Genomic DNA, 25,709 nt, shown 5'->3' on the forward strand with positions numbered 1-25,709 from the left:
GCGTGCAAAGTAAATTAGTCGAAGTTAAAAACACGCCAAATGAGACAGCTGATACGATCGCGCAATACATCAAAGAAACACTGGAAAATAATGGGATTTTTTCCAAATATATTGCATTTACAGTAGGGTGACCATACGTCCTCTTTTTCCCGGACATGTCCTCTTTTTGGAAAACTAAAATTTGGTCACCCTAAATTATGCCAATCTGTATGTGGGGTTGTTAGAGAAGAATGTGATTGTCAGCCCTAACAATCCATTCTAGCAGATCACCAGGCTCTGAAAAAGTCTTCATTGATGACGTGTTCCATCTATTCCAGGGGACAGCAGAGGAACTTCATCGATTCCACTCATTCATCAATACAAGCAGTAAACATCTGAAATTCACCCTCACCTTTGATAAGCATGAAACAAGTTACCCGACGGTTGGACAATACTTTTCTCGTTAATCATCTTAAATACTTAAACTGGAAATCAACCAATCCTCTAATGTTAACGCAGTGGAAAGGTCAAATGCTTTATTATCTACACATGTAAAGTGAGTGAGACGGAGAGAAATAAAATGGTTAGGTTATGGTAAAGTTTATAAAAGATCAAATAAAATATTTTTCCCAAAAATTGTTTTAAGTCCCAATGCAAAGTTACACCTCACTGTTCTATTTTTGGAGTTATTACATAAAACCAATCAGAATTCAGAAGAATGATAAAGGCAGGTGTGATGTAATATGGAAGACCGGTCTATTCCCTGTGATGTAAACAACAACAGAAAGAACTTCAAATTAAACCAATCGTTTAAACCAACGTTTTGGAAATACATAACGCTATCTAACCAAATATCAAAGAATGTTAGCTATATGCAGTTATCTTAGCCAGCCAGCTAACATTAGCTATTTAGCCAACTAGTTATGGTCAGCGAGCTGGAGCCCAACTACAAGAGACCAGTTAGAACCCGATTAACAAAACCCAACTAAAACATAACTGCAGATCAAAAGAGCAGAGACATACAGAACGATGGCTGGGAAAATCCTCAACATCCAAAATAGATAGATTCCAGAAGTCAGTCAGCTAGTGCGCTAGCAGTAAGCCAAGGTGGAAAAAGTGACAAAACTCCCGTAGTCGACTTCACAGAGAACATGCTGAAAAGTAGTGATGGGGAAACAAAGCTTCCTGAAGCATTGACGCTTTTCAGCCTGTTGTGTCAACAAAAAAAACAAAAAAACGAGCAAGCAGGTTGATATCCCACGGCAAGAGGCACCAGAGCTACTGTGCTAACGGGTTCCCTCTAGATAACACAACCACACAGTTCATGAAAAGCATGAGGTGTGACTAACGTTTACAAGCTTGAGCTAGATATCAACCTAGTGTGACCTTCCTGGTCCCTCAACTCAGTGAGTCAACACAGAAAGGAGCAATGGATGGATAGTTCATTTATTTCCAAAGCTGAAATGATGGGACACACACAGTATGGATGAATGATCAGTAGTGACGGGATATAAATAGCACTCCCATAGCAATTCTCCATAAATCTGCCCTATAATATACTAACAAAAAAAGAAATCAAGATGTCTGTCAAAGTTATTATGATCATATAGTGGATTTAACAGTTCCTAATAATTCCTAATTGACTATAATAAAATAATACATTGTTTCCATGTGTAATCTCATATTCACAACATCAGAATAAACTGTCATCCATTTTAGTATCAAAATATATCAAATTAACCTGGAATATTACTCAATGTCCCCCTCTGGTGGTGAAGAAGTATAATCCACCTAAACTAACAGAACCGGGCTGATAAACTGGCTGGTGTTCATGAGTTTATAAAACACATACTTTATACATGTCATAAATTACCTGCATTGATGAGATACACAGTGTGGATGAATGATCAGGATATAAATAGCACTCCTAAAGAAGATGCAGTGTGGATGAATGATCAGGATATAAATAGCACTCCTAAAGAAGATGCAGTGTGGATGAATGATCAGGATATAAATAGCACTCCTAAAGAAGATGCAGTGGTGATGAATGATCAGGATATAAATAGCACTCCTAAAGAAGATGCAGTGTGGATGAATCATCAGGATATAAATAGCACTCCTAAAGAAGATGCAGTGTGGATGAATGATCAGTAGTGACAGGATATAAATAGCACTCCTAAAGAAGATGCAGTGGTGATGAATGATCAGGATATAAATAGCACTCCTAAAGAAGATGCAGTGGTGATGAATGATCAGGATATAAATAGCACTCCTAAAGAAGATGCAGTGTGGATGAATGATCAGGATATAAATAGCACTCCTATAGAAGATGCAGTGTGGATGAATGATCAGGATATAAATAGCACTCCTAAAGAAGATGCAGTGTGGATGAATGATCAGGATATAAATATCACTCCTATAGAAGATGCAGTGTGGATGAATGATCAGGATATAAATAGCACTCCTAAAGAAGATGCAGTGTGGATGAATGATCAGGATATAAATATCACTCCTATAGAAGATGCAGTGTGGATGAATGATCAGGATATTAATAGCACTCCTAAAGAAGATGCATTTTCCAGTTTGCTACCAACTTGATAGAGGGAACTTCAGCATAAAACCCACATGGAAAACTGAGATTCGGCAAATAACATATAAAGAGAGGCCAAACCAACAACAGAAGTTACTAAAACATAAATTGCTAATTTATGATTTAAAAGGTGGATGGTTTATGATCTAATGTCAACTTTATACATTTCTATCCCAGGACCACTCAATTTCCAAATTCTCCATAAATCTGCTTTGGATTACCCAGAATCCCATACCTTTATCACTGACTGTAATGTAAAGACACGAGCAGCAGTCTAAGGTCCTGCATCTCAGTGCTAGAGGCATCACTACAGACCCTGGTTCAAAACTAGGCTGTATCATAACAGGCCGTGATAGGGAGTCCCATAGGGCAACGCACAGTGGCCCAGCATCGTCTTGGTTAGGGTTTGGGCAGGGGGTTTGGCAGGGGTAGGTCCGTCATTGTAAATAATAATTTGTTCTTAGCTGGCTTGCCTGGTTAAATAATGGTTAAATACATTTTTTAAATGTAACTTCATTACACCGTTACACTGGCATACAAACTCGGTAGCATAGAGTTGATAATACATATGACGTTGGGAAATAGTGCATTGTGGGTAGTTTAGAAGATTTCCCGAAATAAGTTAATACATTTGTAATAATGCAAAAACATAGCTGTTTGTACTTATAGGTAACCATATCGTGACTACAACTAGCTTACTAGGTCTTTAACCACACTGTGTTGTTACGCTGGTGAGTAAAAACTCATGCTTCCTACACTAACTTTTTGTCTGACAATAAAATAAACATTTTACTCAACTGCGTTACCCACTCCAGTCAGCAGATGGCGGTCTGGGAATTTAAGGTAATGCTGTTGGTGTGACGTATAATCTAGTGGACGGAAAGCTTCTTTCAACAGTAGCAACAGTTAGTCAGACACCACGGTAGCTCGCTAGACAAAATAGCCGAACAATAAAGCTCTTTAGATGCTTTAGTGTATATTAGCCACTGTGTTTTAAACCCACTTCTGTCGTCTAGTTAGTTATCCGATTTAATTTCATATTTACGGTGTTTTTGTTATTGGTCAGCTAGCGGGCTGGTTAAGTTAGCATTAGCCTAGCTAGCTAACATCCCCGACCATGTGCTCACTAAGCTACTCTCCTCCTGCTAAAGAAGATGTCTGCTGGACGGAGAAAGAAGCTCTCGTCAAAGAGGAGGAGGAAGAGGAGGCTGTTTCAATACAAAAACAAGTAGAGGGTGAGGCTGTTACCGTGAAAGAAGAAGAGAAAGATGTTACAGTGAAAGAAGAGGAAGACGTGTTCAGAGTGAAAGAGGAGGAGGATGTTACAGTAAAAGAAGAGGAGGATGCAGTTTTTGGAGTGAAAGAGGAGGAGGGGGAGATGACTGTCACATCGAAGAAGGAAGAAGAGGAAGAATCTGGATTTCTGGGCCCGGTTTCCCAAAGGCATGTTAAGGCATCCAATGGTTCTAACGATGAACGGGCCCTGATTAACACTAGTAAGTACTGTCTTAAATACAGAGGCACAAACTCTGCAGTTGTTTAACTGATGTGTGGTGTTAAAGGGGAAATCTGCAATTGTTACATCCATATTGTGACTTTTTAATGATTTTTTTTATAGCCATGTATTCTTGAAGAATATAACACGTCTCATGAGCTTAGTTCAACTGTTGTACCCCATCAGAACCCCAAATAAGCTTTTTTTACTCCAATGTTTAGAAACAATGTAAATCAATACTGTATAGCCTCAACATGGTTAAAACTATAATGTTGATATCATGGATGGTCAGTCCTTGCATCCATAGGTCTGTCTGTCTGTAGTTACATTTCTCCAACCCCATCATCATCTTATTACCAAAACAGTGGTGGAATGACAGATTTGTTATTGTTTGAACTGCAGATTGCTGGGTTGTGTGGGTTTTTCAACAGTAACAAAATGGCTGCCCAGAGGCTTGGTTTGGTAAACAGCTGAGGGATGGGGGAAGGAGAAATGTAACCACTCTCAAATTCATAGAGGAAGCTATTGTAGCAACCGTAACCCAAAACCTAGCGACCTCGTCAAGAAGTTCAGACATCTTGGCGTAACAGTTATAAGGTGTTGTCTTGACAGTCGCTGGATCCAGGATTGAGTTCAGCTCAGGACTACCCCCTGAATGGACTACACTATAAATACAAAGACTGGCCATCCATGATGTCATAATGATAGTTTAACCAGGTTTCTAGGCTATATAGTATATTCTAGAATTCATCCATGATGTCATAATGATAGTTTAACCAGGTTTCTAGGCTATATAGTATATTCTAGAATTCATCCATGATGTTATAATGATAGTTTAACCAGGTTTCTAGGCTATATAGTATATTCTAGAATTCATCCATGATGTCATAATGATAGTTTAACCAGGTTTCTAGGATAAATAGTATATTCTAGAATTCATCCATGATGTCATAATGATAGTTTAACCAGGTTTCTAGGCTATATAGTATATTCTAGAATTCATCCATGATGTCATAATGATAGTTTAACCAGGTTTCTAGAATATATAGTATATTCTAGAATTCATCCATTATGTCATAATGATTGTTTAACCAGGTTTCTAGGCTATATAGTATATTCTAGAATTCATCCATGATGTCATAATGATAGTTTAACCAGGTTACTAGGCTATATAGTATATTCTAGAATTCATCCATGATGTCATAATGATTGTTTAACCAGGTTTCTAGGCTATATAGTATATTCTAGAATTCATCCATGATGTCATATTGATAGTTTAACCAGGTTTCTAGGCTATATAGTATATTATAGAATTACCAGTGTAGATTTCCTGTGCGGGTCAAATTATTACAGCTGTTGATAAGTCATTGTATAATATTCAGCCAATTTTTTTCGTGTCATTACATTAAAGGCGAAACATACCTAGATTCAATAACATTCATGCATTGGTTTGAAACCTTTGTTTTAAACCCTTCTCAAATTTGGAGCCTTGACGGGTTTGTAAAAAACGGTTTGTCAAAAAACACTTATTTATTTAAATGTAACCTTTATTTAACTAGGCAAGTCAGTTAAGAACAAATTCTTATTTCCAATGATGGCCTACCCCGGACGACGCTGGGCCAATTGTGCACCACCCTATGGGACTCCCAATCACGGCCGGTTGTGATACAGCCTGTAGTGACGCCTCTAGCACTGAGATGCAGTGTCTTAGACCGCTGTGCCACTCGGGAGCCCCAACATCATGTTCTAGTGCTGTCCCCACCTAAAATACATCTTGGTCAACCAAGAGTCATCTGTTCTTTCTACCAATCGCTCCATGTGTTTTAATAAAATCAACTATATGTACGTAACTTGTCTGATGCTTTAAATAAGCCCCTTTCAAAAAATGTAGAACTAAGAACAGATATAGCCCTTGGTTCACTCCATACCTGACTGCCCTCGACCAGCACAAAAACATCCTGTGGCGTACTGCACTAGCATTGAATACTGCCCGCGATATGCAACTTTTCAGGGAAGTCAGGAACCAATTCACAGTCAGTTAGGAAAGCAAAGGCTAGCTTTTTCAAACAGACATTTTTACCCTGTCGCTCTAACTCCAAAAAGTTTTGGGACACTGTAAGGTCCATGGAGAATAAGAGCACCTCCTTCCAGCTGCCCACTGCACTGAGGCTAGGAAACACTCACCACCGATAACTCCACAATAATTGTGAATTTCAATTAGCATTTCCCGACGGCTGGCCATGCTTTCCTCCTGGCTACCCCAACCCCGGCCAACAGCTCCCCACCCCCCGCAGCTACTTGCCCAAGCCTCCCCATCTTCTCCTTCACCCAAATCCAGATGCTGATGTTCTGAAAGAGTTGCAAAACCTGGACCCGTACAAATCAGCTGGGCTTGACAACCTGGACCCCTACAAATCAGCTGGACTAGACAACCTGGACCCCTACAAATCAGCTGGGCTAGACAATCTGGACCCTCTCTTTATAAAATTATCCGCCGCCATTGTGGCAACCCCTATTACTAGTCTGTTCAACCTCACTTTCGTATCGTCCGAGATTCCTAAAGATTGGAACACTTCCGCGGTCATCCCCCTCTTCAAAGGGGGTGACACTCCAGACCCAAACTGTTACAGACCTATATCCATCATGCCCTGCCTTTCTAAAGTCATCAACATCCAAGTTAACAAACAGATCACTGACCATTTCGAATCTCACCGTACCTTCTCCGCTGTGCAATCCGGTTTCCGAGCTGGACACGGGTGCACCTCAGCCACACTCAAGGTACTAAACGATATCATAACCGCCATCGATAAAAGACAGTACTGTACAGCCGTCTTCATCGACCTGGCCAAGGCTTTCGACTCTGTCAATCACTGTATTCTTATCGGCAGACTCAACAGTCTTGGTTTCTCAAATGACTGACTCGCCTGGTTCACCAACTACTTCTTAGATAGAATTCAATGTGTCAAATCGGAGGGCCTGTTGTCCGGACCTCTGGCAGTCTCTGTGGGGGTACCACAGGGTTCAATTCTCGGACCGGCTCTTTTCTCTGTATATACCGACGATGTTGCTCTTGCTGCGGGTGATTCCTTGATCCACCTCTACTCAGACGACACCATTCTGTATACATCTGGCCCTTCTTTGGACACTGTGTTAACCTCTCTAGGGTAGGGGGCAGTATTTTCACGGCCGGATAAAAAACGTACCCGATTTAAACTGGTTACTGCTCTTTTCCAGAAACGAGAATATGCATATAATTAGTAGATTTGGATAGCAAACACTCTAAAGTTTATAAAACTGTTTGAATGGTGTCTGTGAGTATAACAGAACTCATATGGCAGGCCAAAACATGAGAAGATTTCATACAGGAAGTGCCCTCTCTGACCATTTCTTGTGCTTCTGTAGCATCTCTGTCGAAAATACAGGATCTCTGCTGTAACGTGACAATTTCTAAGGCTCCCATAGGCTCTCTGAAGGTGCCAGAAAGTGGAATGAGATCTCTGCTGTCTCTGGGCTAGGTACAGGAGTGCTGTTTGTGAGGGGTCAGGCTGGTGGCTCAGAGACATTAGATGCGCGGCCCCGAGAAGTGGCCATGTTTTTCTTTCAGCCTTTGACCGAAAACAACTACGCCCGGTTGGAATATTATCGCTATTTTATGAGAAAAATTGCATAAAAATTGATTTTAAACAGCGTAATGGAATATTTTGAAATTTTTTGTCACGACATACATCATATGAATCACATAAAGTCATATGTTTGAGAAATTGAAGTAATAGCATTTTTAAGGTTTTTCGTATTTCGCGCCACTCGATTCCACTGGCTGTTGACTAGGTGGGACGATTCGTCCCACATACCCGAGAGAGGTTAACCTGTCTAGGCGAGGTCAACAGCCAGTGGAATCGCGTGTCGTGAAATACAAATACCTCAAAAATGCTATAACTTAAATTTCTCAAACATATGATTATTTTACACCATTTTAAAGACAAGACTCGTTAATCTAACCACATTGTCCGATTTCAAAAAGGCTTTACAGCGAAAGCAAAACATTAGATTGTCAGGAGAGTACCCAGCCAGAAATAATCAGACACCCATTTTTCAAGCTAGCATATAATGTCACAAAAACCAAAACCACAGCTAAATGCAGCACTAACCTTTGATGATCTTCATCAGATGACACTCCTAGGACATTATGTTATACAATACATGCATGTTTTGTTCAATCAAGTTCATATTTATATCAAAAACCAGCTTTTTACATTAGCATGTGACTTTCAGAACTAGCATACCCACCGAAAACTACCGGTGAATTTACTAAATTACTCACGATAAACGTTCACAAAAAACATAATTATTTTAAGATTTATAGATACAGAACTCCTTTATGCAATCGCGGTGTCCGCTTTTCGGTGAAAGCACATTTTGCAATATTCTGAGTAGATAGCCCGGCCATCACAGGCTAGCTATTTTGACACCTACCAATTTTGGCACTCACCAAACTGAGATTTACTATAAGAAAAATTGGATTACCTTTGCTGTTCTTCGTCAGAATGCACTCCCAGGACTTGTACTTTACACCCAATGTTGTTTTGGTTCCAAATAATCCATAGTTATATCCAAATAGCGGCGTTTTGTTCTTGAGTTCAAGACACTATCCGAAGGGTGATGCGCTGGCGCGTATCGTGACAAAAGATTTCAAAATATTCCATTACTGCACTTCGAAGCATGTCAAACACTGTTTAAAATCAATTTTTATGCGATTTTTCTCGTAAAATAGCGATAATATTCCGACCGGGAGACATTGTTTTCGTTCAAATACTGACAGAAGAAATGGTGTCTTCACGTGCATGCGCGCACCCGTGTCATTGTTCTCAGATCGACCACTATCCAAATGCGCTACTGTTTTTAGCCCAGGGACTACAGAGTCATCATTCAACATTCTGGCGCCTTCTGAGAGCCTATGGGAGCCTTAGAAAATGTCACGTTACAGCAGAGATCCTCTGTTTTCGATAAAGAGGCTATAGAAGGCCAAGAAATGGTCAGAGGGCACTTCCTGTATAGAATCTTCTCAGGTTTTGGCCTGCCATATGAGTTCTGTTATACTCTCAGACACCATTCAAACAGTTTTAGAAACTTTAGGTAGTTTTCTATCCAAAGCTAACAATTATATGCATATTCTAGTTTCTGGGCAGGAGTGATAACCAGATTAAATCGGGTAACATTTTTATCCGGCCGTGAAAATACTGCCCCCTATCCATAACAGATTAACAAACCTCCAAATGAGCTTCAATGCCATTCAATGCAATACCAAACTCCTTCTGTGGCCACCAACTGCTCTTAATTGCTAGTAAAATTAAATGCATGCTCTTCAACCAATCTTCTCTGCACCCGCCGCCTGACTAGCATCACTACTCTGGACGATTCTGACTTAGGTATTTGTTGTTGTCCACATATTCTAAGTGTCTGGTAAACTCTCCTTCCAGACTCATATTAAAATATTAAGCATCTCCAATCCAAAATTAAATCTAGAATTGGCTTCCTATTTCGCAAACAAAGCCTCCTTCACTCACACTGCCAAACATACCCTAGTAAAACTGACTATCTTATAAATCCTTGACTTCGGCGATGTCATTTTCAAAATAGCCTCCAACACTCTACTCAGCAAACTGGATGCAGTCTATCACAGTGCCATCCGTTTTGTCACCAATCCCCATATAGCACCCACCACTGCGAACAGTATGCTCTCGTCGACTGGCCCTCGCTACATATTCGTCGCAAAACCCACTGGCTCCAGGTCATCTACAAGTCTTTGCTAGGCCGCCTTAACTCAGCTCACTGGTCACCATAGCAACACCCACCCATAGCACGCGCTCCAGGAGGTATATCTCACTGGTCATCCCCAAAGCCAACACCTCCTTTGGCCGACTTTCCTTCCAGTTCTCTGCTGCCAATCACTGGAACAGGAAAAAAATGTATGCATTCACTACTGTAAGTCGCTCTGGATAAGAGCGTCTTCTAAATGACTAAAATGTAAAAAAATTGAAGGAATTGCAACAATCGCTGACTTTAAAGACTTATATCTCCCTCACTACCTTTAAGCATCAGCTATCTGAGCAGCTTACCGATTGCTGCAGCTGTACACAGCCCATCTGTAAATAGCCCATCCAACTGCCTACCTCATCCCCATGTTTTTATATACTTTTTTTGCTCTTTTGCACCCCAGTAACTCTACTTGCACATCATCTGCACATCTATCACTCCAGTGTTAACCTGTTTAGGATAGGGGGCAGTATTGACACGGCTGGATAAAAAACGTACCCGATTTAATCTGGTTACCACTCCTACCCAGTAACTAGAATATGCATATACTTATTACATATGGATAGAAAACACCCTAAAGTTTCTAAAACTGTTTGAATGGTGTTTGTGAGTATAACAGAACTCATATGGCAGGCAAAAACCTGAGAAGATTTCAGGCAGGAAGTGGCCTGTCTGACAAGGTGTCGTTCTTCTTGTCTCTGTTTATTGAAGAGTGAGGATCTTAGTGTCCCGTGACACTTCCTACGGCTGCCATAGGCTCTCAGAAGGCGGCAAAACGCTGAATCGTGGCTTTGCAGGCTCTGGCTGAAACAAAGTAGCGCGTTTGGGTAGTGGCTGGTTACAGTACTGTGAGACTCAGGCGCGTGCCCGCGTCGACCGAAAGCTTTGTTTACTTTCCTCAGTTTAGCTAAATGGACATTCCCGGTCGGAATATTAGCGCTTTTTTACGAGAAAAATTGCATAAAAATGGATTTTAAACAGCGGTTGACATGCTTCGAAGTACGGTAATGGAATATTTAGATTTTTTTTGTCACGAATTGCGCCATGCGCGCGACCCTGATTTACCATTTCAGATAGTGTCTGGGACGCACGAACAAAACGCCGCTATTCGGATATAACGATGGATTATTTTGGACCAAACCAACATTTGTTATTGAAGTAGCAGTCCTGGGTGTGCATTCTGACGAAGACAACAAAATGTAATCAAACTTTTATAATAGTAAATATGATTATGGTGAGTGCTAAACTTGCCGGGTGTCTAAATAGCTAGCCCGTGATGCCTGGGCTATGTACTTAGAATATTGCAAAATGTGCTTTCACCAAAAAGCTATTTTAAAATTGGACATATCGAGTGCATAGAGGAGGTCTGTATCTATAATTCTTAAAATAATTGTTATGCTTTTTGTGAACGTTTATCGTGAGTAATTTAGTAAAATGTTAGCGAATTCCTCCGGAAGTTTGCGGGGGGTATGCTAGTTCTGAACGTCACATGCTAATGTAAAAAGCTGGTTTTTGATATAAATATGAACTTGATTGAACAAAACATGCATGTATTGTATAACATAATGTCCTAGGGTTGTCATCTGATGAAGATCATCAAAGGTTAGTACTGCATTTAGCTGTCTTCTGGGTTTTTGTGACATTATATGCTAGCTTGAAAAATGGGTGTCTGATTATTTCTGGCTTGGTACTCTGCTGACATAATCTAATGTTTTGCTTTCGTTGTAAAGCCTTTTTGAAATCGGACAGTGTGGTTAGATTAACGAGAGTCTTGTCTTTAAATAGCTTTAAAATAGTCATATGTTTGAGAAATTGAAGTAATAGGATTTTTAAGGTTTTGAAAATCGCGCCACAGGCTTCAAGTGGCTGTTACGTAGGTGGGACGAATTCGTCCCGCCTAGCCCATAGAGGTTAATTTGCTAAATTGTAATTACTCTGCTACTATGGCCTATTTATTGCCTTACCTCCTTAATCCATTTGCACACACTGTATATAGATTTTTCTGTCGTGTTATTGACTGTACGTTTGTTTATCCCACTTGTAACTCTGTGTTGTTTGTGTCGCACTGCTATGCTTTATCTTGGCCAGGTCGCAGTTGTAAATGAGAACTTGTTCTCAACTGGCCTACCTGGTTAAATAAATAAATAAAATCTTAACTTTATTGACAACACCCAAATGGATACTGTCATTAACGCAGTTCTTCAATAATTACACATAATTCTTAATGCTTTAGCAAACATTTTATTAAACAGGACATTCAAAAATATCCTTACAATTATAATCCAAGGTAGTGTGAAATGAACTCATAAGCAACCTGGAAATGGAGGTTACTCCCCTGAGTTTCCCCCATTCACATTCAGAATACATTGTGAAAAACTAAAATCTTTGCTCACCATTTTTGCTCCAGGCAGATATCGTACATCCGTAACTATCGGTTTCCTCATTAGCAGGGAGGAGTTTCTGCAATCAAATTACCCTTGTGCCGCAATTTTAGCAAACACAGAAAGGGGCCTATATTGGAGACCAAAACTTGTCTGGCACACTGCTTAGAGGTTCAACAACATGAATAACTTATTTCTAGCCTACAATCATCAATGTTACTACGAATGTGAAAACAAGACAAAATATGACTATTCTTGCTCATTTTAAGGCAAATATCAAATAATTTTAACATTCATGACAGACGTCAATTGTTGTCCAACATCATGGCTCCGCTGTTGGCATCACCTTTTACAGTGGATTACCGCTGTTGTGGGCCTTTAACCATCTGTCTGACTTTGTTGTTCACGCAGGAGAGAGACAGGACTATCGTGGATCCTCTGGGGAGCCTCAACAACCTCATGATGCTGAAGAGGCAGAGAAGAGTCTCTCCACATTAGAACACCTCAATAAACACCTGCAGACATCCACAGGGAAGAGAACTCACTGCTGCTCTGACTGTGGGAAGAGATTCACCTCATCAGGCATTAAAATTCATCAGAGAATCCACACAGGAGAGAGACCTTATAGCTGTAATCAATGTGGGAAGAGTTTGACTACATTTGGCACTCTGACTCAACACCAGAGAATACACACAGGAGAGAAACCTTATAGGTGTGATCAATGTGGGAAGAGTTTTACAGGATCTGGCAATCTGACAAGACACCAGAGAATACACACAGGAGAGAAACCTTATAGGTGTGATCAATGTGGGAAGAGTTTTACAGGATCTGGCAATCTGACTCTACACCAGAGAATACACACAGGAGAGATACCTTACAGCTGTGATCAATGTGGGAAGAGTTTTGGTCAATCTGGAGCGCTGACAGTGCACCAGAGAACACACACAGGAGAGAAACCTTATAGCTGTGGTCAATGTGGGAAGAGTTTTGCTGCATTGAGCACTCTGACTCTTCACCAGAGAACACACACAGGAGAGAAGCCTTATAGCTGTGGTCAATGTGGGAAGAGTTTTGCTGCATTGAGCACTCTGACTCTTCACCAGAGAACACACACAGGAGAGAAGCCTTATAGCTGTGATCAGTGTGACAAGAGATACTCTGATAAAAGATCTCTGATCAAACATCAGAAAATACATACATGAAGGAATTGTTTCATGATATCAATGAATTAATGTCACAATGTAGAATGTTTTAACATTGTAGTAGGAGTATTTTAATGATGTCACAATGTAGAACCCTAAACGTTTGTCCCCTGTTCTATTGATTTCAACATGATATGGATATTAGCCTCAGGGGGAAAATCCAGACTCTGAAATGGAAGAGTTACTATTTATGAGATTTAACAAAAAGTGACTAACAAAAAAAAGAGTTGTGTTACACTTACCATGTTGGTGACCCACTTGAATCAAAACGCAACACTTCAAAATGTAGCGAGCTGTTTTCTACAAATTGTCCTCTAACCAGGGATGTACACATTACTCCCAGATTCCGTGTGGTTTTTGAGCTGTTCGTTTTAACAGGACGTGTAACCTCATCTTCCTCCTTTCGCACAATTGATTGCCAGCAGCATACCACCCTGCATCCCACTGCTGGCTTGCTTCTGAAGCTAAGCAGGGTTGGTCCTGGTCAGTCCCTGGATGGGAGACCATATGCTGCTGGAAGTGGTGTTGGAGGGCCAGTCGGAGGCACTCTTTCCTCTGGTCTAAACAATATCCCAATGCCCCAGGGCAGTGACTACCCAGTGTAGGGTGCTGTCTTTCGGATGGGACGTTAAACGGGTGTCCTGACTCTCTGAGGTCATTAAAGATCCCATGGTACTTATCGTAAGAGTAGGGGTGTTAACCCCGGTGTCCTGGCTAAATTCCCAATCTGGCCCTCATACCATCATGGATATCTAATCATCCCCAGCTTACAATTGGCTCATTCATCCCCCTCCTCTCCCCTGTAACTATTCCCCAGGTTGTTGCTGTAAATGAGAATGTGTTCTCAGTCAACTTAACTAGTAAAATAATGGTAAAGAAAAAAAAATCCACATGATATTGATGAGTGATGACAAATAAATGTTGTGTTCCTTTGTTAAGCGACCCCTACATTTAAATGCATCACTCCAAAATGTAGCTGACTGTCTTCTGCAGGTTGTCCTCTAACCAGTGAGGTAAAATATATCTCCATTTCCATGTGTGTTTTTTGTTTTGTTGTGTTAGTTTCAACAGCACGTACAACCTGATTTCCCCCCTAATGGATATCAGTGATTTATTGCTACTTGTCAAAACAACAGTGTTTTGGTGCTTGTACAGTTTTATAAGGTGCTTGTTTTAAATAATACAAGTAATATGATTATTGTGGCAGATGTTTGTGTACATAGCACATTTTATGTTTAGGTTTTCAATTTATCCCAAACTGTTTATGCATATTGGTTATTGATTAGGACACGTTAAAACTGTGTTTTGACATTGGGGATATCCCACCTAGCAACATGTAATTGAAAAGCTGTTGAAAATAAGACTATGCAATCAAATATTTCATATTTACATTTCATGAAACATTTAGTAATGATAATTATTTATTCAACCAACTGACAATTTTTTGGTACAATTATATTGACATTGTTCCCCTGCTTTTAGAATATCTGGGTTCATTCTCAGATGTGCCAAACCAAATGTACTAGAGCATGACATTGGGGACTGGGCCCCGATCCAACAACATGCCTATCTAGTGAACCCTGAATAGAGAGAGAAGCTCTGCAGTGAGGTGGAAAGTTACTATGGATATTGCAGGAGTTTCCTCTTGAAATCAGACATGTCTGTGGTGAGGACAACTTGGTTGCTGATTGTCTCAAGGTGGGCAGTTAAAAAGTTTTGTGTTTAGCTAGTGCGTTGCCATGGATCACAATTTATTATGACTGCAAGTTTTTCCGTATTGGAGATGAGTTTTGTTTGGGTTCCAAGGAGATGAGAGTTCTAGAAGCTAGAAGGGTTTTTCTTTTGTTTGTCTCTTCTTGGGCAGATTTAGTGGGTCTCATGGTGGGTGTCTTTTATGTCCCAGTTGTTGTTACTAGTCAACTTTCAGTGGACACTGAGAGCAAAACTGCAAGATTATGTTATAATACTTTTATTGCATCAAATGGTTGTTTTATGCAACAGAATAGAGGGTTCTTAGAACTATTGTGTCTGTGTGTTCTACTGAGGATGGGCCTCTGGGAGAAAACACTGACAGGAGATTTACAATGTCTTTTGGGTGATAAAACCTAAAGAGACTGCATTCCAGAGCATGAGTTAATGTTTCTGTTCTATATGGTACCAGGGAGAGATGACCTCAGGGCCAGACCCTGGTCTCTACACAGAGTACTGTTTTTACAGCAGATACTGTCTGCTGAGAATTATAAGTATCTTTCATACAAATCTTAACCTTGTGACCCGTTCTATACATCTGTTGTTGGTCATGTAGGTTGAAAGGGGTGTATCTTGGCTGTAAAAGACCTTTGTACTTTTGTCTCATGGCTCTCAACGAATCATCTGGGGTTGATTCATCTCTCAACGAATCATCTGGGGGTGATTCATCTCTCAACGAATCATCTGGGGGTGATTCATCTCTCAACGAATCATCTGGGGGTGATTCGTCGACCAGCCATCATTTTCGTAGAACACTCAATTGATTCACCCTATATTTGCGTGTTGTATTGACCTGCTCCCTTATTAATAAGTGAATAAAGATTTAGTTTAAGATTAACTCTGACTTGTGTGATAAGTTTGTCTCTCCTCATTTGATATTAAAGAAATTAACCACATTTGACGACGGGGATGTGAATCTTCACTTGGTGACCGCTCCTGATGACCTGGGTAAATGGTGGTCCAGGGATCCCTCTAACTTGGGATCTCAGGGAGACCACACTTCGGGAACGGAGCAAATGGACTCACCTTTGATCTGAGAGGCAGCGAGCCGAGTATAGATGAGCATGAGATAGAAATGTGAAAATATTCCTGCAGGTTAAAATATTGTTGGAAAAACAACTACTTGATTAGGTACGTTTGGGAATAGCATTGTGTGACTGAGTCTTAATCTGATGTTTGGATAGTAACAGATCTGTAGTTCCTCATATAGAAATATGCTTAATCAGATGACTGACATGTGGATACATTTTAGTCATTTAGCAGATGTTATTATCCAGAGTGACTTACAGTAGTGAATGCATACATTTCATACATTTTTTTTTTTTTTTTGTACCACCCCTCCGTGGGAATCGAACCCACAACCCTGGCGTTGCACACACCATGCTGGCGTTGCAAACACCATGCTCTACCAACTAACGTTATCTTGGGGTTCCGTTCCTTCACTGCCATCATAGAAGATCACGGGGTGGTATTGAGAGGGGAATGATATTTTAGAAAGCAGCGGAAGGTCTATAGTTCCTGGGAGGCTTGATTTTGCCGTGGTCTCTGGGAGGTTAGAGAACCGTTGAGGATCCCATGGTCATTGTCCGGGAAACTAAAGTTTATTTTTGGTTCTGCTGGGAGGATGTTTGGAGAGATGCTTCGTAGCTATGGAGAGTCCCTGAAAAAGCAAATGGAATGGTTGTCGTGACTACCTGAGAATTTCTTACGTTTTATATGGATTCTGTGAATATATGAAAATATGATGAATTGTATGTGTGTATAATGATTACTAGAGATTTGATGAAGTAATACTGGGAATATAATTAGATACAATTTAAACAACCTATATGTAGACGAACGTAGGTTATTATTTGATGTTTGATCAGAGGTCTTTTATCTGTGAATCTCTTGTCACACTGATCACAGCTATAAGATTTCTCTCCTGTGTGTGTTCTCTGGTGTTGAGTCAGAGTGCTAGATGTAGTAAAACTCTTCCCACATTGACCACAGCTATAAGGTTTCTCTCCTGTGTGTGTTCTCTGGTGTAAAGTCAGATATCTAGATGTAGTAAAACTCTTCCCACATTGACCACAGCTATAACATTTCTCTCCTGTGTGTGTTCTCTGGTGTTGAGTCAGAGTGCTAGATGTAGTAAAACTCTTCTCACATTGACCACAGCTATAAGGTTTCTCTCCTGTGTGTGTTCTCTGGTGTAAAGTCAGCTGGCCAGATTGACTAAAACTCTTCCCACATTGATCACAGCTATAAGATTTATCTCCTGTGTGTGTTCTCTGGTGCACTGTCAGCCCTCCAGATACACCAAAACTCTTCCCACATTGATCACACCTATAAGATTTCTCTCCTGTGTGTATTCTCTGGTGTAGAGTCAGAGTGCCAAATGTAGTAAAACTCTTCCCACATTGATCACAGCTGTAAGGTTTCTCTCCTGTGTGTGTTCTCTGGTGTAGAGTCAGAGAGCCAGATTGACTAAAACTCTTCCCACATTGACCACAGCTATAAGGTCTCTCTCCTGTGTGTGTTCTCTGATGAATTTTAATGCCTGATGAGGTGAGTCTCTTCCCACAGTCAGAGCAGCAGTGAGTTTTCTTCCCTGTGGATCTCTGCAGGTTTTTCTTGAGGTGTTCTGATCTGGAGAGACTCTTCTCTGCCTTGTCAGCATCATGATGTTGTTGAGGCTCCCCAGAGGATCCAAGATAGTGAAGTATCTCTCCTGTGTGAACAACAAAGTCAGACAGATGATATAAAGGCCCACAACAGCGGAAATCCACTGTAAAAGGTGATGCCAACAGCGGAGCCATGATGTTGTTGTACAACAATTGACGTCTGTAATGAATATTAAAATTATTTGACATTTGTCTTAAAATGAGCAAGAATAGTCATATTTTGTCTTGTTTTCACATTAGTAGTAACATCTAAGATTGTAGGCTAGAAATAAGTTATTCATGTTGTTGAAACTCTTAGGCAGTGTGCCAGACGACTTTTGGTCTCCAATATAGGCCCCTTTCTGTGTTAGGTAAAATTGCGGCATGAGGGCGATGCACATGCAATTTGGTTGTAGAAACTCATCCCTGCTAATGAGGAAACCACTAGTTATGGATGTAGTATATCTGTTAATGAGGAAACCGATAGTTATGGATGTAGTATATCTGGTAATGAGGAAACCACTAGTTATGGATGTACTATATCTGCCTGGAGCAAAAATGATGAGAAAAGATTTTCGTTTTTCACAATGTATTCTGAATGTGAATGGGGGAAAACTCAGGGGAGTAACCTCCATTTCCAGGTTGCTTATGAGTTCATTTCACACTACTTTGGATTATAATTGTAAGGCTCATTTGAATGTCCTGTTTAATATGTTTGTGTTATTGTCGCAAATCAACCGCTTTGTACTTTAAAAAAACACTTCAACCAGAAAAAATGCTCTTTGGCTTTTCCATCAAGGTGACAGAGGGTTTGTACACTGTTTGTTAGCAAAATTGGCCCATAACTTCACCTAAAAACAAATATAGGAAAATAGCTCTGTGTTGTACAAAAGATGACTGGCTCCCTCGAGTAACTTGTGTATCTGTAATTATTTAATCAAACAGCATGCTTAAAGCATCAGACATGTTATGTACATATAGTTGATTTTATTAAAACACATGGAGCGATTGGTAGAAAGAACATTTACATTTTAGTCATTCAGCAGACCCTCTTTTCCAGAGCAACTTACATACATTTCATACATTCTTCTTTCTCCCCCTGTGGGAATCGACAATTGGCCCAGCGTCCTCCGGGGTAGGCAGTCATTCTAAATAAGAATTTATTCTTAACTGACTTGCCTAGTTAATCAAAGGTTACATTTCAATAAATAAAAAATGGTGTTTTATGACAAACTGTTTTTTACAAATCCGTCAAGGCACCAACTTTGAGAATGGTTTAAAACAAAGGTTTCAAAACAATTCATTAATATAATTGAATCTAGGTATGTTTCGCCAACACTTTATAACTTACGTCAAGATGTCTTAATTTCTTGAGAGGTCGCTAGGTGTTGGGTTACGGTTGCTACAATAGCTTCTCTATGAATTTGAGAGTGGTTACATTTCTCCATCCCCCAGCTGTTTACCAAACCAAGTCTCAGGGCAGCCATTTTGTTACTGTTGAAAAAACCCACACAGCCCAGCAATCTGCAGTTCAAACACTGTTTTGGTAATAAGATGATGGGGTTGGAGAAATGTAACTACTTTCAAATTCATAGACAGACCTATGGATGCAAGGACTGACCATCTATGATATCAACATTATAGTTTTAACCATGTTGAGGCTATACAGTGTTGATTTACATTGTTTCTAAACATTGGAGTAAAAAAAGCTTATTTGGGGTTCTGATGGGGTACAACAGTTGAACTAAGCTCATGAGGCATGTGTTATATTCTTCAAGAATCAATGGCTATAAATAAACCATTTAAAAAGTCTAAATATGGATGTAACAATTTAATATTTCCCCTTTAACACCACACATCAGTTCAACAACTGCAGAGTTTGTGCCTCTGTATTTAAGACAGTACTTACTAGTGTTAATCAGGGAACGGTTTCTCAAAACCATCTTATGGCTAAGTTCACCGTTAGAACCATTGGACGTCTTAAGATGCGTTTGGGAAACCGGGCCCAGATATCCAGTTTCCTCCTCTTCTTCTTCCTCTCTTTTCACTCTGAACGCGTCCTTCTCTTCTTCTTTCACTGTAACACCCTCTACTTGTTTTTGTATTGTGACATCCTCTTCCTCCTCTTTCACGACAACGTTCAGCCACAGACCCTCTTTCTCCGTCCAGCAGGCCTCATCTTCTTTAGCAGGAGGAGAGTAGCTCAGTAACCGCATGGTCGGAGATGTTAGCTAGCTAGGCTAATGCTAACGTAACCAGCCCGCTAGCTGAATAATTATAACAACACCGTAAATATGAAATTAAATCGGATACCTAACTAGACGACAGTAGTGGGTTTAAAACACAGTGGCTAATATACACTAAAGCGTCTAAAGAGCTTTATTGGTTCGGCTATTTTGTCTAGCAAGCTACCGAGGTGGCTGAGTAACTTTAGCTACTGTTGAAAGAAGAGTTCCGTCCACTCGATTATACGTCACACCAACAGCATCGCCTTAAATTCCCAGACCGCCATCTGCTAACTGGAGTGGGTACCGCAGTTGAGTAAAATGTATATATTTTTTTCAGTAGGGAGGCTATATACAGGCACCGGTTAGTCGGGCTAATTGAGGTAGTATATACATGAATGTGTAGTTAAAGTGACATACATATATGATAAACAGAGAGTAGCAGCAGCGTAAAAGAGGGGTTGGGGGGGCGGCACAATGCAAATACTCCGGGTAGCCATTTGATTACCTGTTCGGGAGTCTTATGGCTTGGGGGTAAAAGCTGTTGAGAAGCCTTTTTGGCCACCTTTCGCGTGAACGCGCACGCACTCAATTCTTCTTCCGCCATCTGCTGACTGGAGTGGGTAACGCAGTGTAGTAATTTTTTTAATTTATTTTGGCTTCGGTGTTGTGCCGAATTCTTCATTGCTGCGACTTGCTTGCTAGTTGAAGTTTCTGATCACGTCAGGCTGCGTTTCATTTTATTTTTCATGACGGTTTGATCGTGGGGAGGCACTAGTAATGTCTGCAGTTTTCGGTTTGGCTATGTGTTTCAAGTGTATTAGTCTATTAATGATTCATTTCGGTTGCCTATCCTGATGTGAAGTTTGTGCTATAGAAAGTATTTGACTCTAGCCACAAAATTAAAAGGGGGGGGGGGGGGGGGGGATTTCAGCAAGTCTATTTTTACTTCTTAGTCATTTAGCAGACACTCTTATCCAGAGCGACTTACAGTAGTGAATGCATACATTCTACATTTCCCCCAAAAATGGTAATTTTATTTTTTTCGTACTGGCCCCCCGTGGGAATTGAACCCACAACCCTGGCGTTGCACACACCATGCTGGCGTAGCAAACACCATGCTCTACCAACTGAGCCACAGGGAAGGGCCTGTTGGAATTCTATCTTGGGACTGCAAGGCCTGGCACACTTCAGAATCATTTTTGGTGAGCTATCATGCCCTCTGATGTGCCACAGGAAGTATTAGACTCTAGTCACATTAGGAAGTGGTTATTTCAGAAATAATAGTTTCAGAGCCCTCTATTGTTCTCTCTACCCATCCCCCAAACCCCCATCCCATCCTGCTTTTCCCTCTTATGGCTCTTCCAACAACAACAAAAAGTACACTTTTTCTGTCTTAGGTTTTAAGAATGTAGGTACAGTAGTAATAATAACAATAATAATAACAATAATAAATCTAAAATGTGTACTCTGGGCGAAAAAGAACGTTCAAATATATAAGTCAACATGAGTGCATATCCATAATCACTGTCCTCTTTATTCTCCCCTGATCCTCTTTATTCTCCCCTGATCCTCTTTATTCTCCCCTGATCCTCTTTATTCTCCCCTGATCCTCTTTATTCTCCCCTGATCCTCTTTATTCTCCCCTGATCCTCTTTATTCTCCCCTGATCCTCTTTATTCTCCCCTGTCCTCTTTATTCTCCCCTGATCCTCTTTATTCTCCCCTGATCCTCTTTTCCTCTTTATTCTCCCCTGATCCTCTTTATTCTCCCCTGATCCTCTTTATTCTCCCCTGTCCTCTTTATTCTCCCCTGATCCTCTTTATTCTCCCCTGATCCTCTTTATTCTCCCCTGATCCTCTTTATTCTCCCCTGATCCTCTTTATTCTCCCCTGATCCTCTTTATTCTCCCCTGATCCTCTTTATTCTCCCCTGTCCCTCTATTCTCCCCTGATCCTCTTTATTCTCCCCTGATCCTCTTTATTCTCCCCTGATCCTCTTTATTCTCCCCTGATCCTCTTTATTCTCCCCTGTCCCTCTATTCTCCCCTGATCCTCTTTATTCTCCCCTGATCCTCTTTATTCTCCCCTGATCCTCTTTATTCTCCCCTGATCCTCTTTATTCTCCCCTGTCCCTCTATTCTCCCCTGATCCTCTTTATTCTCCCCTGTCCCTCTATTCTCCCCTGATCGTCTTTATTCTACCCTGATCCTCTTTATTCTCCCCTGTCCTTATTTCTACATTTAGTTAACCTCAAATGACACAACAGGTTTGGTTTGTCTTTTTAATCATAACATATGGTATTGTCTTGCCTCACAGATATCATGATATACAATAAAGACAGAATGAAGTGATTTATTTTCCATCACTGTGGCTTGTCCAAGATCCAACGTATTCCACATCCAGACACACTCATTGTTCTTCTGACTATAAGGTGATATGGCTCCACTGCTATGGAAAACACACTGTATATTATCAGCATCACAGATGATAAAGATTGTAATGATAAGTTTGTATTTACACGTCACCATGTGTTTTCCAAAACAATATATAAACGTGGACGTCTTTCTGTGGGTTGCTGAAGCCTCTTTTTTGTGAAAGAGTGCTTCGTTTTACTGTTAATGGCTTTTATACTGTAGAGTATTTTTTTTTTTTGAAGTGTCACAACATATCATGGAAGACGTCAGGCCTACCTACACTACGCCATACTTCTCATTTGACCTTTCAGTAAAGCAACAACAAGAAGCTTCATTGATGACTGACATTAGGCAAGGTTATCCAAATTACACAACTGGCAGAAATGTCACAACGTTGCAGATTATTACAACACAGTTGATTGATTTCATTTGGAAAATGGATGTTTTCAGAAGAATGGATCCTGCAACCGATAGTAACTTTGTCAATTACAAAAGCAATGGTGGCTGTCCCGTGGGCTTGACCAAGGAGGGGAAAAAAACTTTTTTTTCTGAAAAAGGCCATTGATTTTATTGTTGAAGGCGAGATTTACAAGTCCACTTTATCTGTGGATTGTTCCATTATTAATTGGTCTAAAACTATCAACCCGTTGTCTTATCTACCGCCATGACTATAATATTTATTATATCGTCTTATAGCAATTTGAAACTGTTATGACACAAGGCCGAGTTGAGTCGTTTACACCCAATCTTCCTCAGAGATCAGCCTTTTAATAGCAAATCTCGTGTCAATTCGATGTTGTTGTGTTAATTTGTAGTTGGCAAAACGTTTTTGTGACGTCAGATCTACTAGTGTTCAACCTAAAACATCATTTAATTTAACATTGGGATTAATAACGCATCGTTTACACTCACCTGTGCATATGACTAAATAGCTGACTATCAAATCCAAACGGCTGAGAGATTTATCTAAATGTCATAGTTTCATAGAATCTAACTTTTATCAAAATATATACAGACGTCACCGGCCGTCTAGCCACCGCCGATCCACTTTTCATTTTCCATTTGTTTTGTCTTTGTTTTACACACCTGATTTCTCTCCCACAATTACTGGTTCATTATTTAACCCTCTGTTTCCCCATGGGGTTTTTGTGAGTGATTGTTTATTGTATTTTCGGTCTGTCATGGTGTGCGTGTATTTTTTACTTTGTATTTTTGACATTTTGAGTAAAAGTACATTGATTACTCATATCTGCTGTCCTGCGCCTGACTCTCTACACCAGCTACACATAGGACCCGTTACAGCTATAGTACAGCAGGTACAAAGACACCTCCCGTGCCTTCTGGACAAAGGTCGTCTGTGCTGCTGAGGAGGCCAACAACATCTTTGTTGAGTTTCATGCAAGCAAAAAACTAGAGATGCAATCTCAAAAATATTTTATTGGCCAGGGCTGACATAGACAAATGGGTAATTATAAATCTAACGTCCTCTTATCTAAATGAAACTGGCTATTCTATTCTGATACTTCTTGTGAAAAAATATGCAAATGTTTTTGTGTTTGTTTTAATAGTTGGCAATTTGCTATTGAGAACTATTGAAACACTTCTGAAAACTATAGCTCAATCAGTCCTAATATTTTTCCTCCTTCAATCAGGTGTCACAATGTGTACCTCGTCAGGCCAGCATGACATCTATAAAACAGGAGGTGGAGTACACTCCAATAGTGCTATGTGGCTTTACGATTACATTCCTCCTTTTACAAAATGTAATATATTTATTTTGAGAATATAAAGTCATAATGTTAACATTTTACATTTAGTGTACATTTGTTACTATGTTATTACATAACTTTAGCTTAGCTGTCAAAACAACATTGCAGTTACACAGTAACATCTATGTAATTGTAGTTTATCAGTGTAGGTTATAGGTGGATACACGGTATAGGACTGAGTATAATCTGATTGGTCCCATTGGGAGCTGCCTCACATGTATTCAAATTGGACATGGATAGTTTTCCAGGTGGTACTGTCTGGACCTGGGGGCGACCAATCATGTGTACTTTCTGGAGTAATAGACTCAAACACTATTGTGAAGGTGTGAGGTTTCACAGTAGACCTGTGGGGGATTGTGTGAGTGTGGAGACCTCTCCCCCAGTCACTCCTCTGATTTATTGTCCTGGTTACCCGGAGAGAGCCACAAAAGACAGTTGTTTTTCTGTAGTTCAATAGTAATATCCTCTAAAACTATCTGATGACAAACAAACTTTGCTGCCCTGTTTCCAGTTGTCCACATGGCTGGGAGAACCTATTCAAGTAAGTAAGTAAATAGATTATGAAAATGTAAAAAAAACAACAATGTATTATTAGCTAACTAGCTACAGTGCAGGCTAACTCAGATGAGCTGCTAAATGAGCTAGCTATCTATCTAGACAACTACACATACTGTATAGATAGATAGCTAAGTGAATGAAATATCACCATCTACCTAACTACATATTAGCTAGCTATCTTGATGTATTTATCACTGTAAAAAACAAACTCCAAATGCATTTGTAGGTAGCTAGCTAACAGCCATGGAGGAGGGTGAAAGGATAGCAGCCCCAACTGTCAGTGAGAGAGGAGGCTATTCTGGATAGGGCAGGTACTTTTGTGTAGTTCCTGTCCCTAGAAGTGAGGATGGAGATAATAGTAACATAATATTCAGTGTGGTGTAATTTGACTATAATGAAGTCTGTTTCTTGTGAGGTTTTCTGTCCTCAGATAAAGAGCTCTATGAAAGCCAGTCTACATATGAAGAGGTCCCAATGAAGAGCAGTGGTTCTCAGTCCTGGGGACTCAGAGGGGCACATTTTGGTTTTTGCCTTCACACTGCACAGCTGATTCAAATGATTCAAACTCATCATCAAGCTTCAAGTGGTATTTATGTATTCATTTGTGATGCTATCCTTGATATGATCCTGTTATTGTCACATGCTACACATGTACATATGTGTGCCCATGCATCTATCAATCCAATGTTATCATGATTTGTTATCAGGGATATTATACTTTAGTAATCCACAATGACCTGGTGATGTAACAGTCTAATAATTACATTGTCTTCCATATTCCTACAGATACCTTGTAACTGGAGATTCCTTCAAAACGATTGCCTACAGTTACCGTGTAGGGCACTGCAAGGTTGGGTGACCAGGGTCATCTAGGACTGCCTCCTGG

General features: G+C 40.2%; 1 protein-coding gene and 1 pseudogene across 1 annotated transcript; one reads left to right on the forward strand and one right to left on the reverse strand.

Moving 5' to 3' along the window:
* LOC145876063 (uncharacterized) overlaps positions 1 to 23,878 on the reverse strand; it is a 150,587-nt pseudogene extending 126,709 nt beyond the window's left edge.
* LOC145876030 (uncharacterized) lies at positions 698 to 16,109 on the forward strand. The gene is made up of 2 exons (XM_082971803.1): positions 698 to 710; positions 12,731 to 16,109. Exons 1-2 carry the CDS (start codon positions 698 to 700, stop codon positions 13,459 to 13,461), a joined length of 744 nt encoding a protein of 247 aa, XP_082827929.1. The 3' UTR covers positions 13,462 to 16,109.
* Positions 23,879 to 25,709: the final 1,831 nt, after the last annotated feature.

The sequence above is a fragment of the Salmo salar genome, unplaced genomic scaffold, assembly GCF_965601325.2.
Source record: "Salmo salar unplaced genomic scaffold, fSalSal1 ptg000432l, whole genome shotgun sequence".
NCBI classification, from domain to species: Eukaryota; Metazoa; Chordata; class Actinopteri; order Salmoniformes; family Salmonidae; genus Salmo; species Salmo salar.